The following is a 20,098-nucleotide window of genomic DNA, read 5'->3' on the forward strand; positions in this document are numbered from 1 at the left end:
CAAGAAAGGCATTAAAAATCATTGAAACATATATGGAAAGTATGCATTTGGATAGAATTGATGTAAGTTTGCCTTTATTATTTATTGTACTACCAACAAAAAATAATCCTACAGGGGTATTTTGGCAAGAATGTTCATTATTGTGGATACATTTATCTTATTCTCCTAACACTATTCTTACTAGGTATCCTGAGGCTGTAGGACAATTAATACTCAAAGGAATAAGAGCAGCAAAGGGAGTATTTGGGATTTCTCCCAATAAAATTATTACTCCATATACTATGGATCAAATTGATGAGTTAGCTAATGAGTTAAATACTTGGGCAATAATCATGTGTAAATCTAAAGTTTCATTTGATAATCACTTACCATCTAATTCTTTGTTGTCTTTTTGGTCTTCACATCCTGTAGTTTTTCCAAAAATGACACACAAAAAAACCCTATCATGAATGCTCCAAATATATTCACTGATGAGTCAAATAATGGAACAGGAGCAGTAGTTACCCCTGATCAAACTTTTACATTTTTAGTACCCAAACAATCAGCTCAAAAGGTAGAGCTTAATGCAGTATTACAAGCTTTTGTGATGTTTAAAGATTCTGTATTTAATTTATTTTCTGATAGTCAGTATGTAGTTAATGCTATAGTATCCCTTGAAGATGCTGGTAGGATTTCCCCTTCCTCTACTGTTTTCTCTTTGTTTTCCACTATACAAAGTCTAATCTGGGACAGAAAAGATCCATTCTTTATAGGATATATCAGGGCACATACAGGATTGCCTGGAGCCCTTAGTTTGGGCAATGAATTAGCAGATAAATCTACACATGACATACATATTTTCTCCACAATAGAAGCAGCTATAAATTTTCATAAAAGGTTCCATGTCAATGCTAATACTTTACAAAAGTGTTTTAAAATAACTAAGGAACAAGCCAGACATATAATATAACAATGTCAAAATTGTGTGACATTTTTACCACAAGTTAATCTTGGAGTCAATCCTAGAGTATTGATACCTAACCGTATTTAGCAGATGGACGCCACACACTTGCCAGAATTTGGAAATTAAAATATTTGCATGTTACAGTTGATACTTCTTCTGGATTTTTGATGGGCTCCCTTCATGCCGGAGGAAAAAACTAAAGATATTATAGCTCATTGCTTACAAAATTTCGCCACTGTGGGCGTTCCAAAACACTTAAAAACAGATAATGGTCCTGGTTATACCTCTAACTCTTTTAAACAATTTTGCTCATCATTTGGCATTATTCACATAACAGGAATTCCATACAATCCACAGGGACAAGGCATAGTTGAAAGAGCTCATCAAACTATTAAAATGTACTTATTAAAGCTGCCGCAGACTGGCTGGGCACAATTCAGGAGCCACTTGTCAAAAGAAACTAACTTTATTTTTAGAACTACAAACGCCAAACAAAACAGCTCCTCAGGAAAAAACCCTCAGAGCCCAACTGCCACCACCGGCTTCCACAAGCCTCTCACCCACAAAACCTCCCCTACCTCCCACAATCCTCCTGCTCTTGAGGCCAATTGGCTGGGTTGCATGGGCGGAGCCAAAGAAGTCCTCCAATGAGCAGCTCCATGTTCTGGAAGGGCAGGGAAACAGCCCAATGAACATCACCGCAGAGGAGCCAATCAGCTAGATGTTGCTGGGGCCACTGTGAGCCAATCATCAGCCGGCAGCTGGAAGTTTGCTGGCAGCTGGAAGTTTGCTGGGGCCCCTTTGGCTGTGGCTCTCAACAAAAGCAAAAAGAGGGAATTGGAAAGGGGTATATATCCCCCAAAGATAAACTTAAAATAACACTTTTTACTCTAAACTTTTTAAATTTGGATTCATCAGGACTTAGTGCTGTGGAAAGGCATATGTGTCCAAAAAATGTACATAAGCCCAAGGTACTTTGGAAGGATACTCTAACAGGATAATGGAAAGGTCCTGACCCAGTGATTGTCTGGAGTTGGAGTTCTATTTGTGTGTTTCCACAGGGAGAACAGCAGCTGATTTGGATTCCAGAGAGACTAACCAAAGTGATTTCTACAGACCAAAAAGAAAATGATTTGACTCAAATCCATAACAGCTGATATCCAAAGCTCCAGCTTGGCTATTCTTACATCTGTGACAGCGATTTACCAGGATGCTTTTTTCAATATCCATTTTATTATTGCCTTTTTCCACATCATAAAGTTCTATTTTATTTTTTGAGCTCATACAGACCTAGGTTAATGTTTTTCTGATCAGTTTTATTTTTTGACTGTGGAGTTTTTAAACATTGCAATGGAGATTTTACCTGTGTAAAGCTACAAGGCCTTTACTATTGTCTTATGTGTTGTATGTTTATGTGCACACTTCTGTTTTGTGTTGTATGTCTGTATGTGCGTATGTCAATCATATATGAGGAGCGCTCACGAAAAAATGGATCCGAATTTTTTTTATTATTCACGTGATTTTAATGGTTTAATTTAAATTGGGTAAACAGCTGTTGAGGATTGTTTTAATATGTGAACAAATAAGGAGGTTAACAGATCTGTTTGTTTACTTTCACCTTTCCTTTTCATTATATTTAATAATTCTGTTCAGGATTATGTAAATTGTTCAGAAAATTGTTTTCTTAGTACCTGTTGGAATATAACATATTTTTTTAGCATCATTGTCAGAATTCCTATCTTCATTCCAGTGCCCATGATGACAAAGATGAAACCAAACTACAGCTTCTTCGATAGTTATCACAACAAACTGTATAAACTGATGCATCAATGAATAATAACTCAACAAGTAATTCTCTGTCAAGGAGTCAATTTACTTTGGGAGGAAATGGACATATTGATAGATTCCTCCGCTTTGAACTGCTTGCAGAACTTGCCTGGACTATGTATCACTTGTATGCATTGTGAACTATCTGTTGATGCAGCGAATTATGATAGTGCTGGCATATCTTTGCTGATTTGTCACCAATGTTGTAATTTTTTCCAAAGGAGCCATCAATTAGCTTGGTGTCATAACATTTCTGTATCCTCCTCCCTTCTACTAGTGATTGTCTAAATTTGGGGGCCAACAGAGATGAGGCAAAGAACTTCACCCCCCCACTGGCACCAAGGCCAAATTTGGGGGCCAACAGAGGTGAGGCAAAGAACCTCACCCCCCCCCCACCGGTGCATAGGCCTATCCACAAGTATGGCTGTATGCTGGACTGGTAGTCAGTGACGGGTATGATCCAATTGCAGTGGTACCAACCTAAGACAGGAGGCTGACGCCTAGAGGTCAGCTCATCCGATGATGGGTAAGGACCATATGTTGAATTGGACAACCTAACAGGCACAGTCCCTAAGCCACATTGCTTGTTGTTTAATTAAACAGAAGGGGGAGATGCTAAGAGCCATAGCCAAGTAAAAATGATACATGGCATTTTTCGTTGAAAGGTGATGCCAGCAAGCCATTGAGATGATATGATTATGTTAAGATCTGCATTCAAATGGATATTAGACCCCTGCTGTCTGCCTCAGCCTGCTACTTTGGAGCTCTAGCGGGACTCCCGGAGAATTACCATTGGTTGGGGAAATGCGGTAGGAGGGAATTCCGGAGGAGGGATTTCCTGTTGGTTTGTGGGTCCAGGAGAAAGCTGCGTGTGTAGGTCGGCATATTTCCTGGGAGCATACAGGGCATTGGCAGGAGTTTCAAAAATAAAATTTGTTCCTGTTTGAGTGGCTCGTGATTTTTGTGCCCAGCCAGACTGTGGCAATACTCAAAGACAATAACAAAGCATGATCCACAAGTTCAGAGAACCCAAGCAGTACAAATACAAGAAAAAATACACTAGTGCACATCATAGACAATACAATGAAACCTAACATAAAGTAAGCATTCTGGAGGCAACTAGAGGAAATCTTACATATGGGCAATTAAAAGTAAAAATGGGAGCAGTTTTGTATGGAAACTACAAAAGTGGGAGAAAATAGAAAAGCATCTCTAGGATACTAAAAAGAAAATGGCAACCCCAAATTCTTTACCTAGTAAAAGTTTTTGTAATGAATGGAAACACAGAGATTTTTTAAAAAATGATAAAAAAAAATGTTATTGGACTCCTGGTGAAAATATAAACATTTCCAGTAGGTATAGAGTGATCCTAAAATTTATATGGAAATGCTAATATTCAGGGTAGAGTCAAGAAACTTTTGAAGAACATTATACAAACACTGAGTATAGCAGAATTAAAAACTTATTAAATTAGTTAATGATGCATTGTTATATTTGCACCAGAGTGGGTAAATAGGCCAAAAGAACAACTGACGGAGTCCCAGATACAGTCATATACTGATATTTAACTTATTTATACATAAATTTACAGACAAAAACTATCTTCTGTTAAAATTGTTTCAGGAAAATAGATCATCTTTCTCCAGAAAAATACTTTGGACCCAAAATTCACATCACATAGACTTTCAATTGCTATTCAAATATAGATGTGCTCATGAAAAAGAAAAATACATTTTAGAAGATATATAGATAAGTACCATCATGTCCTTGGATGCAAAAAAACAATGTTACTAAAGACACACACACACAGAGGCACACACAAACACTTCACCTGCTATAAAGTAAAATTTTATTGACTGCACTAAAATTACAACCATTTTTTAAAAAAAAATTCTAAAAAGTGTTAAAGGAAATCATAGAATTAAAAAATGACTTTTACAATCATCCAACCCCCCAAAACTCAGGACTTTTATATTTTATATATATATATATATTTTTTTTTTTTAAATTTTTTTTGACTTTTGTATTTTAAAATCTCCTAAAAAATCAAGAAAAAGGCAGAACATGACAAAAACACATGAAAGACACCACAAAACATGAAAAAGAACTAGTAAACAAACAAACACACAAAGAGGCATTCCACCCGACTCATATAAAAAAAGCAAATTAATGTCTTAATAAGATCTACCACATAGCCCCTCCACTACCAAATGTGAAAACTTTTGGTGTGGAGACTGTCATTCTTTGTTTTGAAGTATGTAGTTTGCTAGAAAAACAAGTCATGGTAAACCTTATATAATAGGACAAGATTCACCTCCTCTATGACCTGGAAAGTCCATTCCTATGGGTGTTACACAGGGAATTTTGCATGTATACATGCATATACATGTATATGCATATTTCAAAATATACATAATAATATTTCATAAAAGATAAACATGAGAATTTACATATTTATCAATAGCATTACAAACAACTCAATGTTACTTTGTACAATACATTTTTCAACTACACAATGAACTAGAAGAATCATTAATAAATCTTTAACAAATGAAAATAAGTACAAAAGAAGACATGCAATAAAAACTGATTTGTATGGAAAGCAGAACAAACTAAACTACAGTATTTCAGACATCACCTGTATATGATACAGTCCAGGAGGAATTCAAAAGTTGTGATACTGGTTGTCTCTAGCAAGGTTGTCAGAAGTTGTATTATACTCCTTTGGGGTTTTAGCAAAGCTGAATTTGCTTCTAGGGTGTGGTGTTACAATTTATATTATTCGTATGCTTTATATTTGATGCACTTGTCTGAATGTGTCATATTTTATAATTTTTAAAAGCAAAGGAGGGGATGTAACTTATCAAAATCTTACTTTGAAAAGGATCAAGAGATTGTGTTGTAACTGATTGAGTTATGAGATCAAGAGACACTTCAAAATAGGTTTGACTCAGAGAAAGGCCCTCTCCTATAGGTTCAGAAAAAATATAACCTTGGACTTTAAAATAGGTTTTACATCTTATACTTTAAACTCTTTTTATTGTTGTTGTTTTTAGTGTAGGATATAAGATCTGGTTCTGACATGATCTCTTTCTAAGTGGCCATGCAGCTGTCTCTTTCTATTTAGAATTTCACCTTTACTCTCCATGCTTCCTACATAGTTTATTTTGGACTTTCTATTCTGTTTTATTGGTGATCTGTATATTCAAGAGTCATTACCACACTTTTAACTTTTATTTTTAACAGTCTCTTTACTTTTTGTGTTGAATACTTTTTCACTGTTTTGACACTCTGATTTTGGTTTTCATTATTTTAGTAATGTTCTCTAGATTTTAACATATTACTTAATATTTATAGAAATATTGTCTTACTAAGCAAGACAAGAAAAACAGTTTTAAGATGAGGGGTCCAGATCTGAAAAGCCTTCTGCAGCATTGCCTCTAGATGACTTAATTATCTTGAATGCCTTAAAAGTAATAACTTTAATAATAATAACACTAATAAATATGAAATATTTTAAGTAATGATAATTGTAATAAAGCAATACTGCATGCTCAAAGGATTTTGTGAACAATGCATGAGGTATTACAGTGACCACAACAGGCACATGGTGAAACCTGACAAAATATTACCTGCTTTTATTAGCTATTTATGATGCTAAGGAATAAATAAATCATGCATGTTTACTATTGCTGCTATACTATGAGAAATTCAGAGAAATAAAACACTCCAAAGCATAAGAAAAAGTACAGTCAATAACATTAATGTGTATTTCTTTTGCATATGAGTAAATCATATTTTGAGGAACTCAAAAAAAAACTTAAAGATCCTATAATATCACCCAAAGTAAAATCTTTACATAAGCAAACAGTTATAAGGGAGGAAAAAACTAGAGCTTTGTGGGGTGGTCCTATAATTTTTAAAGCATATTTTACTAGAGTTAAACACAACAAACAGAAAACAAAAAGATATTGCAAAAAGCATTTTAGTTCCAGTTTTAAAGTAATTCCTGATCTTCTGAGGGAAATTCAGAAGCTTTCCCCATAGAATTTTATATACTGAGAGACATAAAAGCAAAGCAATAGAGTTATGGTTTAAAAATATTTTCATAGTTAAAACTAGGTACTAACAGATACATTTGTACAATCAATACTTTTTTAATTTTTTTATTTTTTAGTTGTAGTTGAACACAATTTATTTATTTATTTATTTATTTATTTATTTATTTATTTATTTATTTATTATGTGGTGCTGAGGATGGAACCCAGGGCCTGACACATGCTAGGCGAGCACTCTATTGCTGAGCCACAACCCCAGCCCATACAATTAATACTTTTTAAAAAATGCCAGCAGGCTCTCATATGGTATGATGATTTAACTTTAGCATTATACCAAGTATAAAATTAAATGAGCACCATTATAATTTTGGCTAATTACACATTATTACTTATGCCTCCTATTTACAAACTAAAGGATTATAAAAATGTAACACAAAAATATCAAGTCACAAATAAGTTGTTACCTATTATAACATGCTCCAAGTCATGACTTATTGAGGATGAGTAAAAGGAAAAGGCTTTTTCTTTAGTCCTTAAGCCTATGACACAATTTCCACAGTAGTATTTCTTTTCATCCTCTAAAGATTTCCCTTTCATGATAACATTATTTTCTTTCAGCTTGGGATTTCTCTTTGTAGAAGGTGAACTGACAGTGCTGATGATTTGTACCATTGCCCATAGAATAGCAGTCTCCACCCAGGTGAGAACTGCAGATTGTTCCTACTTTACCACTGGTGCCTCCCTCTGATGGTATCCAGCATGTGACCAGCAGCAGAAGTGAAGCCATACTGACCCCAGACCAGGGTACCTTTCCATTTGACTGAGCCCATGTAGTAATTTGCAATAACTAGACACCTGGGTAACTTGCAATACCTAGAGACAAATTGGAAGACTAGACAGAAGACTAGGCATTTAAATGTTGATTGTCCCAAGTTCTTTAGTTTCTTGTTCCTTTGTGTCTTCAGTGAGAAGAAATAAGAAAAGGAAGCTTTAATGTTTAGCATTTTAGAGTATCAAACACGGATCAGGTTGTGGCTGAGGCCTTGTGCTTTGGAGCTGCTGGATCTGAGCTTGAAATCTTGCAATTTGAGCTTGATGGATCAAATTGAGCCTCTGGGCTTCTTCCTAAGTGAAAATAGTCATAATAATACTTAGCAAAAAGTAAGGTCTGCTTCATTTTGATTGCTTTTTGACTTGTCCTTATTTCCTTTAATCTACAGGAACAATAAACAAACAGTACCTGAATCTCCCTCTTCCACTAATTTACCTCCAGCTTACTTCTGTAGTTATTCACATTGGTCTTCCTCTACCTCCAGAAACATTGTTTCAGTCCCTGAAATGTTGCTGTCTCTAGAATTCCATCCCAGGGCTCCCTTCCCAATTACACTACACAATTTCCTTCAGTAATCTTCGTTACATCTTGACCTCAATTCTCTATCCCTATCTCTTTCCAATTTTTAGGAAAATATTGACTATGTTTGTAAGAGAAGAAACTGAAACAAAAGCACAATGTCTAGGTGATATGCAATCAGGAGAGGAGTCTGGACCTTAGATGAGGGATATGTTCCAGGTCAATATACTTTGGAGGGAAAAGTACAAGAAAAGATTGAGCAGATCAAACACCAAGATTGCCAATAATGCCTTTCAGGAAAAAGCTACAATCCCCAAAATGCCACAGGGTAGTTACTAAAAAAATGGGTACCCATAGTTTTCATGTTAAGTCAGGGCAAGGTTGGGATTTTGTCTGAGGTGCTCACATAGGAATTCTCCAAGGATCTCGGGAGCAGCCACACTGCGGTTCCCACTCACAGGAGAGACAGCTTCATTGACTCACAAGACTGTGAGATACTGGCATTTAGTTATTTCCTTGAGACCTCGATTACCTCATATAAAACTTAGGATAAAATACTTCTGCTTCACAGTAAGTAGATTAGATGAGAGAATGCATGCAGAGGGGTTTGTACAGGGCTTAGGAGAGAAGAACTCCTGCTTATTGTGTGATGATAAACTAAAGGACTTGATGAAACAAGGCCATCAACCAGAGATGACAAGAGCAAAGACACTGCTATATGAAATTGACGTAACAAGGTATGATCAAGACAAAGGATTGACCAGTGAATTAACAAATTAACAGAAAAGGCTAATCACTGTGGGACAGAAATGCCTCAGTCTATATATAAAAAATTATATTTTTACTCTATGCCAAATACCATTCTAAATGCAAGTACTAATGCATTTCATTATCACAATATAAAATATATGAAACTGTCATTTCCATTCTATACAAGAATAAAAGGAGACACAAAGAAAATAAATAAATAGCTTGCTTAAACCATGCATTTGGTAAAGTTGAGCTTGATGCAAACCCAGCTGTCTAGCTCCACAGACCCTACTTTGAGCCACCATAGCAGTCTGCATCTCCCCAACGGCCACTCTTTCATGCCTTCATCCTTTTAGGGAAGGGCCAGAAACACAATCCTGAGAAGCAACAATTAATCAATACCTGGAGTCGACGTTCCTGTTCCCTCTGTTGCTGTGCCTGAAAGTTTGCTTTATCTATCTCCATTTGTCTTATTTGCTGCCGATGGAGTCTCTCCCTCTCCTCCATCATTTTCTGTTTCTGCCTACGAATCGCCTCCAGCCTTTCTGCTTCAGCCTTGGCAGCCTCTGCTTTTATATGTGCCTCTGAAGAGAAAGAAGAAAAGGTAAAACAAAACAAAACAAAACAAAACAAAAAACCCTGGAGAACTGTTCTGTCCCTCCCTTGGGCTTCCCACTCTTATTTGTTATTGCTCCAACCCACAGAGAAAATTCCCTGGCACTGTTTTTCCTTCAAGATAACCATATTGCAGCTGATCCTGCCATACTCAGGTACCACCTGTGGGGATAGGACACCTCTTTGCCTGTCTTATTCTAGTTGAATGATCTCAGCTGGGCCAGAATATATGAATTTCACATTTTTGGACACTTTTTTTGTCTCTCTTACTTTGTTTCTGTTCTCTTCTCACCTTTCATCTCCTTTTCCTTGGCTGTGAGAGCCTGGTCTGTCTGTAGAACAGCTTTACTCACAGACTCTTTGGACTTTAAATACTTTTGCAGAGCGTTCTTAGCCTAGGAACACCAAAAACACACAGTTAGAACTTGGCAGTGGTGATTGGCAAGGTGATAAAATCACGTTTTTTGTTCCATAAAGCATCTTTTCCTCTTAGAAGGTGCTCTGTCTCTACCTGATGGAGATGTCCATCAAGCCTCTCCACAGGTGGGGTTCAGAACGTGTCAGGGCAATTAAGAGCACCCAACACCACTAGATGAAAAAAACTCACTGCAACAACAGTGTTTGCTCTGTCACCAAGGTAGTAAGGATCGGTTGACCTCACACCCAGTGGTATCTCTTTGTTGTCATGTCGGGCAAGCCTTTTTGAAAATAGAGCCAATAGTGAGGGAAATGGAGCACAATAATGAAGAAGTGCTGGAACATCAAAAGGAAGCAGGAGAATTGCTGACACTGTTTCAACTCTGGAATGTGTTCACACTTGAAACTAAAGAGCAAGCACAAAATACCCATGCATACTCATTCAGTGACAGTGAGTCTGAGGCAGAGACATCAATTCTCATCTCTATTCCTCTAGACATTTCCTTTCTCCTGTCCTCAATGGCTTATTAGAGAGGCCCCAGAAATTCCCATAATTAATAGACAGAACCAGGGATACCTGTATTCCTTTCCTGGGCTGCTGATGGTACTTTGCCTTCAGCTCCTCTGTCTTCTGAAGGTAGAGAGTATGGCCTCCTGGCTTAGAATAAACCCCCTGCTTCACTGCTTCTTCCAGAGGACCAAAAATATCCTGAAGCAAAGCTGAGCAACGATCTGAAGAGACTTCTTCGTTCTGTTTACAAATGTCATTCTGCTTTGCATCTAGTAGGGTCTTCAAAGGGACAGGAACCCACAGAGGTGTTAAACATACCTCAGTACTTCTGAAATTTATATTTTAAAGTCTCTATTTTTCTTAGAAATTCCAAGGACTATACCCTTGCCAGCAATCCTGGAGGAAGTTGCAAGGACGAGAGTCTATGAAAAAATATTTACATTTGTCTATGAAATATTCCGAAATTCCTGTGTCTTTTAATTTCTGCTTAAATGTGATCTTAAGACCACAGACCCCTAGCCTCAAGCCCTCATTTTAAATGCAGCCTACTGTTTTCCAACATTTTCCTACATCAAGCAGAAAATAGATTTGAATAATTGGTTGGAATAATGTCAGTTTATTCTATTAATCCTAATCGTAATTTAGTAGATACAAAGGACAGTTTTTCTCTGCTTAATTAATGAAAAACAAGAATAATATTTTGCAAATGTTTTAAAGGAATGAACCAATCAATCAAATTAATTCCATGGATGTTAAATGGTAAATGTGAGCTGTGTGACTATGTGAAAAATTCAGACTGTAAAAGTCCCAGAATATTTACACATTTTTGTTTTCAGAAGGAAAGTATATCGTGCCACATTAATGATCACCATTGTTTTCCAATACAGAAGGAATTGCTTTTCTTAAACCATTCCTATTGTATCATTCATAGCAGTATTGTTCATTCTATTAACCCAATGCCCATGAACAAGAAAAATAAATAATTACCTTTAATTCTTTCTGGAAACTTTGGTCCTCATCCTTGAAAGAGTTCTCTGTGAAGATTTTTATGGCCTCTCTCTCACTGGCCCTGTGCAGGCCCAGCAGCTCCTGGAGGGTATCTGTGGGCAGCTGCACCTTCTGGCCCATCAGCTGGTCATAGTGGGCAAGTGCCCTTTTTATTGCAGCTGCATTCTCTCTCTGGGCCAGGGCCAGGACTGCGTTGTCCATGCAGGGCAGATCTCCATTGTTGATAGCGTTGACATAGGTCAGCACCAGGCTCTCCAGACCTGCACAGAAGGAAGAGATGCTTCTGTTCTCTGAAAAAAAAATCTATGATCTATGTCATTAATTCTGAGACCATTCATTGAACAATGTATTACCCCCAAATTCTCAGCATTCTGAATAGGATCCAAGTGTCCCAGACAAATTCCTTTGGGAAATAGTGAGATTAAGAAGGCAGGTATTTCCTTCTTAGGAAAATGAAATAGGAGTCAGAGGATAAAGACAGGAAAAATGTCTAGAAGTATATCATTATTTAATTATATGCAGAGAAATAAGCATATGATCATATAAAAGTCATGCATATTCATGAAACATATAGTTCTAGGAATTGAGCACAGGGGTGCTTAACTACTGAGCCACATCCCAGCACTTTTTATGTTTGTTTTTTTTTTTTCCAGACAGGGTCTCTCCTAGCTGCTTAGGATCTCACTAATTTATATATATATATATATATATATATATATATATATATATATATATATAGAGAGAGAGAGAGAGAGAGAGAGAGAGAGATGCATAAGCAGTTACCATCATGCAAATCATATGCAAATATATATACTGGTATGGTATCTCCATATATACATACATACACTGGTATGGGAGATGCCATTCCCTGAAAAAGGGCAAATTGAATAAATTAGAACAATATTCCTTTATTCTTAGTTAGAACTTCCTTGTTTTACTTCTTTGTCATTTGCACTTCACTTCCGTGCATAATATAGTGATTATTTACAAAGCTGTGAAACATAGAGTTGTTATAGAAAGCTACAGGAAGAAGTGTGATTAGATATTTTTAGAGGCTCTAGACCACTTGGGGCATAGTTCAACAATTGTATCAACCAAGTTGCATTTCTAAAAGGAATATATTTATAATTTGTGCCTTCAAACCTTGTAACATACCTTAAAAATCCAATATATTTGTTAAACAAATGCTGCCAACACATATGACCTAATATAGGTCAACAGTGGAAGATGGAAGGATACAACATCTTTAACTTCATCTTATCCTCATTTTCTTATTTCATGCAACCTTAAAGGCATTACTAAAACAAATACTAGAGATATGTTTCATATTCACTCTAAGTTTACATGGTGCATATGATTTGCATGATGGTATTTGAAGATATATTTAACTGAGGATCACCAAGAAAATGTGCACCATTATAATTTTGGTAACTGCTTATATATCTCTCAAGGTTGGCACAACAAGGACCCTCCTATATATCTCTTACACATTATTCTGAGTAGAAGGAAAATCCTTGAAGAGGTACTCACGAGGGCCATTGACCTTGATGCCTCCTGGAAGAATCTTGATCTTGGACTTGGTAAAGACGTGGGAAGAGAATTCTGCCACTTGTTGCACAAATTCAAGACTCAGCTCATCATCCTGCAGTGTCTCTAGCTGGGAGACCTTCTTCTGGTGAGTGGGTGTGTCAAAGACAAAGCACTTCTTTGTTGGAAAGAACTTTTGAATACACAACCGGGGCAAATTGAAAGTTTGTGTTCTTTGATCACTACCTGGAGAAGGAAAGACAGGATTTATTTTCTTTAGAATTTTCACTCGATTTAATACATTGTCCTTGAATATGTGTCTTTTTTCTTGGTCATCCTCAGTTAAATATATCTTCATATACCCTAAGCAAACAGAGTAAATGTATGTAATCAGAAAAAGGAAAAAAGGAAAGAATATTTTTCCCAAGAAAAGGGAGTAATAAAGTTTGATATTGAGCCTATGAGTTCATTGAAAATTAATAATATTCATTATGTATTCTGAAAAACAGCTATGTTGATAAATAGGAAAAATATACATTTAGCCTTCTACCCAAAACATATCATTTCTTGGGTTACTTTTCTTCCTCTTTTCAAAACAGAAGCCCAATTACCTTTCTTTATCTTTAGTGAATTCTCCAGGTATTCATCTGCTGTCATGAGTTGTCCGTCTATTTCCAGGCTTAGGTAGAAATCTCTTATAGTCCACACCAAGTCTGGAAAGAAGCTTACAATGTCATCAGCATCCTTGTCTCCAAGATCAAGTGACTTTCTTGCCCTGAGTAGATCTGTCAGTTCTGTCACATTGCTGAGATGATTAAGGAAAACTAGCAGAAATAGCACAGCATCTAAGCCCATATTTGATCCCATGTTCCCCAAACCTGCATTTTCCACTTGGCAACCAGCCAAATAAACATTTTCTCATCAGAGAATATGAGGGCTCTTGACTGTACATTCAGTGTCTACACATTTTCATTTGGGGGATTTACAAAGTCTCATAGACTTGCAGCTGGTGAGTGGTGTTCTCTGTGGCTTTGGTGCCATCCTGAACCTCACAAGGATACTGCAGTAGGTCAATAGCCCCCTGGTCAATTTTGTTCATGGTGTTGTATACAAAGATGCTGCTCAGAAGGATTGCCAGAGCAAAGATCTGGGTATCATTCTTATCATCATCCTAGAAGTCAAACAAATTTAAGTCATGTCAAACAGCATTCCCAAATGCACAATCATTAAAAATAGAATCCTGATATACAAATGTTAAGCAGGGAAAACACAAGTGATTGTCAGACACATGAACTTGCTTAACTTTCTCATTTATAATTTTATACTAATGCATATATTTCTAATTCCCAAGTCCCTCTTATAGCTACTATTAGATAACTGCAAATGGTATAGTCAAAGTTAATGGGGGAAGCAGAGTAGTTAAAATGAAGGTTTTCCAGGTATCAGAACAAAATTGGCCTATCTGCACAATCCATATATCTATTTTATTAAATAATTATTATCCACAGGGAGTTCATATTACCAATCTTAGACATCTAATTCTAATGCTATAAGATGAGCTCATAATTAATATCTCTATTTTGTATATGAGTAAACAGAAGATGAAATTTTGTCTTAATATCTTTACATCTTAATAAGTCAGAAGTAAAAATCAAAATCAAAATATAAAAAACACTAGACATTTAAGAGATAGTTTGGTTTGGTACAAAAATCAGCTTATAAGATCCAACTATGTACCTTTCTTCCCAAGTCTGAGGTTAGGGACTTCACTTGAGTAGCTTGTATTTAGTTATGATAAAAATATTTAGGGAATGGTCAAGTCTTTCTTTTTTTCTATGAGCTGGTTGTTAAATACTTACTAGCATACAACTAGAAAAGGCTCATGTGTTAGACAAGACCTATGGGTGTACTGTTGAATAATTCTAAAGAAAAAAATAAAAGATGTAGGGAGACCTACTCTTCTTGTCAGTGTCAGAGAGTTACAAGTGCCAGAGTCCTGATTTGAATAGAATTTTATCTCATCTTCAACCCACTACTAACCATATTCAGTGCAAGACCAGGCTTGTAATGTGATTTTATTTGCACCATTTATGCATCTGTCAACTACTAAGCAAAACATCAGTGTAGTTCTCCTAATACTCATTCTGAATTATAAATATATTTCCTCACTTTCAGGGTTCCAAACACTATTGAAAATGGAAATAAAAAATGAGGGGCAATATAGTCCAGTCAAGTTGAACTACAAATTCATAAAAACAAAAACCAAATGAAAAACTCCTTGTACAAAGTATGTTCAGTGATAAGGAGTTTAATCATAAAAGAATCCTCTGTCCTTACCTTCTCTACATCACCCAGGCCTTCAGTGTCCAGCAGAACTAAGGTGTGGCCTGGCTTCTCAGGGTGAGGCACACACCACATCCAGATTCCCTTGGTGTGAGACTGCACCGTGGAGCCCACAGAGAAGCCTGCAGAGGGGAGTGCAGGGGTTGTCACAGAGAAGGGGATCTAGAATTCGTGTAATTTCTTGATAATTGAGTTAGGGTTTAAGGAAAGCAACATAAGGAAACAGCAGAAAATACGAGTGTTGAGCTCCATTACAATAGAGAAATGGGGAAATAAAGTCAAATTCCATAAGTGGGAAATTTTTAAGTTTTTTATAATAATAAAAAAGTAAAATCTTAAATTTTAAAGTAAAATTTTAAAGTTTATAATTACACATATGGAAATTATTTCATTGATGTCTTATTCCTTATGAGAGTAATATATTGTGTTTCTCCCAGAAAGACATTAAGGTCAACATTTTTAAAAAGGGTTTATATATCAGGGACAGAAATCTGCCCTTTATCTTATAGTGGCACCCCTTTCTCCACAGAAAATCTTAACTGAGCTTCTCCAGAAATCTTCACCATGGTTGATTTTAGACTGTCAGCAAAAGAATCTCTACAAAAGAGTTCAGTGTAGGTAAACTTTCTATTTTTGTGATGCCCTATCTTACTTGGTCACTAGCCTGGAAGAAAATCAGCACTCCAGGTGCTGAACACCCCCTTACTAGTTCTTTACAAACATTTATCCAGTATAGTAGTTTGTAGAAATGTGTAAATGAGGCCTCTGGCCTTAAGCTGGGCTTCACAGAGATGTCTACATTTCTAAGATAAGTTACCAATTGGACTCCATGGTAACAGCTGGCAAGGGGAGGAAAGAAAGGGGAGAAGAAGTCTCCCCTTCTCAGGTGTTATCCTTGAAGGGTTAACATGCCCAAAAAAGTGAAATAAAAAGCTGCTTTTATGTGATCTTCTACAGACTGTGAACTTCTGGGCCCCTCCCCTTACATGCTGGGTATACAATTCTGAAACTACCTGAACTCAGGATTCAGGGGATTGATTGATCACAGCAAAAGCTGTGACCTCTGAACCTGGCTGCAGCCAAATAAAATTGTTTCCTGCTGTCTTAGGTCTTTAAAACAATCTCTCCAAGTTCAAAGGCCTAACTATGGCCTAAACATTACTTTTCACTGTTCCTCCCTGACACTAACTTTCTCCCCTCCATCCCCATGCAGAGTGTCCTCAGTGGAGTAGACAGAGGGCTAAGCAGAGCTTTGTTGGTGTCACTCACCCTGTTTCTTCCCAGCCAGCTGGTTCATCAGATAAGATTTGCCTGTGCGGTAGAGGCCCACAATGGCCACCACCACCATGGGCTGCGTGATGGCCGACAGGATCTGCAGGGCTTCCTGCTTGACCACTAGCTGCCCCTCCATGTTCTCGATGAGGCACATGGGGCCTGGCATGTAGGTCTCTGAGGTCATGTCTGGGGTGTTACTTTGTCTGGAAGGAAGAGATGGGATGGGCAGTAAATATTAGCCCTTGCAGAGAAAGACATTTTGCTTACTGAACCTGAGAACATAACTGTTTTCCAGTGTGGCCTGTTTCTGAAGATATTACAAAACAAAACATAAAAAGAAATAGCTAAAAGCACCAAGGTAAACTAGGTCCTAGGCGAGCCATCAGCTACCCTGCTTGTTCTTAAATAGCTGGTGAACAAAGAAAAATTAATTTCCTTAATCTTACCCTCTGATTTTTTTGCATCTATCTCATTCCACTGGATTTTGATTTACTCATGTTTCTGAGTTTTTACCTCCTAAAATCCCTATTTTGAAAATTTATTTTCATTATTTACTATATATAAATTTTTGCTTTTCTCTTATTTAGGTCCATATCTAGACTGCATTGCATTAAACAATTCTATGCCGTTATGTTGCATTTTCCAATAAATTCAAGTGTTTATTCAAGCTATACTTTTCAAAGGGATTTTTACTTAGTTAATAATTTCTTTTACAGAAACAAAACTTCAAAGTGTTTTCATTTTATGAATGTTTATATGAATGGAAAAAAATTTCATTTAATAATTTTTCACCACTAATTTTCTACTTCTGGGCATCAACTCCTGTAACCTGAGGAGTCTTTGGTAAAATATTTTAAAGCTATGTGAAACATAAAGGCAAATAGTTGTTTTTATGACCTGTCATGCCATAAGGAGAGGGTTTTTTTTAATTTTTTCCATTTTAGAAATCATCATTTATTTGGAAGCTAAAAATCCACTATCTGCTTGAATTCATTTTTCATGAAAGTCTTAAAATTAAAACATCTGGATTCTTTTTGCTAGCAGACTATACGCACTGTGGATTTCTTTGTTGTTGTTGCTGGTTTTGATGATCATGAAGACCCATTCTCTCCCTTTCTCATAGCCAATGACCTTTCTCATCAACCATCCTGATGAAAGACAAATTAGAACAGAAACTGCTGCTTGGGACCAAATAGTAGGAAGTCCATTCACAAATTGTACCGCCCCATGTATTCAGAGGCAGGAAATTCCATATGCCAGATGTCTTTCCCTTCCAACCCACTTCTACTGCAATATTGGTATTTTATATTAGTAGAATTCTGATTGCCTGACTTACATATAGCAGGGGCTAGAATCATATTTAGATTAGAAAGATGTGGGAAAATTCTAATCATGATCTACAATAATTAGCTACAAAGCAGATATTTGTAAACCAAATCTGTATTCAGACATTGGAGACTTATAAAGTCTCATGCTTTGAGGTGAACTTATTAATGTGGGAGAAAACAGCTTTGAAGTTTTAGACTTCTTCATGATTAAGAATAGCTCTGTGAATCAATATCAGTAATAGTGTTTTTTATGTTGTTCCCAGGTGTGATCTGTATAGCATCTTTAGTGCTTTTCGAAGAGCCAAATCTCCGACACGTCTTGGAATATTTACTGTGTTCAAGCCACACAAACAACTGCCACTCTGCCATTTACAACTCAACCTGTTTGTGTCCTCTGGGATAAAACATATTAAGACATTTCAAGTTCTAGCTAGCCCCCACTGGTATTGTGTCTAATTAAGCAGGAAACAAACTTAGCAGACACTGAATGAATTCCGTTATCTAGCTACACATCAATTTAGACTTTAATGGGTTCATTTTGTAGTATCTCAGAAAAATTTGCACCCTATCCTGGATGGAATACTTTTAAAAATACCTGAACATTGCAAATATCTTCCTCCCTTTTGCCCCCCACCACCTGCCCACAGTTTTAACTTACCGGTAAAATCTAGAGCAGAGAGAAAAGCTGCTTTTAGAAATGGCAGAAAAGCTGCTTTCAGGAAGGCTTGGTAAGGGTGAGTTTCAACAGTTGTCCTTTAGTTTAGCTGTGATGAGTTTTGATGAGCTCTTCCTCCAATCCTGGGGAGTTTCTTTCTTCCCCAGTTCCCGCCTCCCAGCAGAGTATTTGAATATGAAATGTAAGCATGGCAAAAGTCCAAGGGGTTTTCAAAGTTTCTCTACAAAACTGAAACCAAAGAGCAAATTCAGTGACTACATAGTTGCAGAGGGGATATTCTGAGCGTCCTCTGGTGGAAGGTTTCAAGATATTTGGCATGATTTCCCAGAAATTGCATTGTGTTAGGGAAGGAAAACTTTGAGAACTTTTGCAAGTTTTTCAAGTGTGTGTTTTTTGAACTAGCTTGAGATGATATTTATCTCCAGTTTGGAAAAACATACTCTTGTAGGTCTAGTTTACTGAAATGTTAAATGCACTCACATAGGAATAAGGTTGTTGTTTCTTTCTTTCTTTCTTTCTTTCTTTCTTTCTTTCTTTCTTTCTTTCTTTCTTTCTTTCTTTCTTTCTTTCTTTCTTTTTTATGGAAGCTTCAGGAGCTAAGAACTAATTTACAGGAAAAGATAAAGGTTTCTGCACAGCACACAAAGAATGCTGGCAAAGAAGTCATTTACTAAACATTTTCTATAACTCCCTGTACAGTGTTCACTTCTTTATGTGGAGTACCCTATTTTAACTCTCCCAACTGAAGAGCCAGGGCCCTGAGAGGTTTAGAAACTTGTTCAAAACCACAGAGCTACTGATAATCAGATCTTAAGGCTCAAACCCAGGCACTTCCTAGAGTCCTTCTGATTTGTGGTGTGTCATAATTGTCACCAACATCATTACTGCTTTTTTTATTGGTTGTTCAAAACATTACAAAGCTCTTGACATATCATATTTCATACATTAGATTCAAGTGGGTTATGAACTCCCATTTTTACCCCAAATACAGATTGCAGAATCACATCGGTTACACATCCACATTTTTACATAATGCCCTATTAGTAACTGTTGTATTCTGCTACCTTTCCTATCCTCTACTATCCCCCCTCCTCTCCCCTCCCGTCTACCCCATCTACTGTAATTCATTTCTCTCCTTGTTTATTTTCCCATTCCCCTCACGACCTCTTATATGTAATTTTGTATAACAATGAGGGTTTCTCTCCATTTCCATGCAATTTCCCTTTTCTCTCCCTTTCCCTCCCACCTCATGTCTCTGTTTAATGTTAATCTTTTCTTCCTGCTCTTCCTCCCTACTCTGTTCTTAGTTGCTCTCATTATATCAAAGAAGACATTTGGTATTTGTTTTTTAGGGATTGGCTAGCTTCACTAAGCATAATCTGCTCTAGTGCCATTCATTTCCCTGCAAATTCCATGATTTTGTCATTTTTTAGTGCTGCGTAATACTACATGGTGTATAAATGCCACAT

At 36.7% G+C, this 20,098-nt stretch overlaps 1 protein-coding gene across 2 annotated transcripts; it reads right to left on the reverse strand.

Moving 5' to 3' along the window:
• Window positions 1-4,635: 4,635 nt before the first annotated feature.
• Window positions 4,636-18,775, reverse strand: LOC113176957 (guanylate-binding protein 5-like). Of its 2 annotated transcripts, XM_077791284.1 has the most exons (12): window positions 18,612-18,775; window positions 17,681-17,773; window positions 16,620-16,828; window positions 15,345-15,472; window positions 14,069-14,178; window positions 13,619-13,812; window positions 13,011-13,253; window positions 11,460-11,740; window positions 10,539-10,751; window positions 9,837-9,939; window positions 9,332-9,513; window positions 4,636-7,953 (listed from the first exon to the last, which is right to left on the reverse strand). In XM_077791284.1, the coding sequence occupies exons 2-12, from the start codon at window positions 17,728-17,730 to the stop codon at window positions 7,834-7,836; spliced, it is 1,833 nt and encodes a 610-aa protein (XP_077647410.1). In that variant the 5' UTR covers window positions 17,731-17,773; window positions 18,612-18,775; the 3' UTR covers window positions 4,636-7,833. The 2 variants fall into 2 exon arrangements, with proteins under 2 accessions (XP_077647410.1, XP_077647411.1); XM_077791285.1 differs by lacking the exon at window positions 17,681-17,773.
• Between the last annotated feature and the right edge of the window lie 1,323 nt (window positions 18,776-20,098).

The sequence above is a fragment of the Urocitellus parryii genome, chromosome 11 (genome assembly GCF_045843805.1).
Source record: "Urocitellus parryii isolate mUroPar1 chromosome 11, mUroPar1.hap1, whole genome shotgun sequence".
Taxonomy (NCBI): Eukaryota; Metazoa; Chordata; class Mammalia; order Rodentia; family Sciuridae; genus Urocitellus; species Urocitellus parryii.

What these genes read in the sequence shown, in the direction of transcription:
- LOC113176957 (XM_077791284.1), bottom strand. Translation starts at nt 17,730, where the DNA reads ATGGGTCTTCATGATCATCAAAACCAGCAACAACAACAAAGAAATCCA. An exon ending in CAACAACAAAGAAATCCACA is followed by an intron (nt 16,829 to 17,680) that starts GTGCGTATAGTC and finishes TCTTCCTTCCAG; the next exon opens with ACAAAGTAACACCCCAGACA. An exon ending in GGGGCTATTGACCTACTGCA is followed by an intron (nt 13,813 to 14,068) that starts GTATCCTTGTGA and finishes TAATCATCTCAG; the next exon opens with CAATGTGACAGAACTGACAG.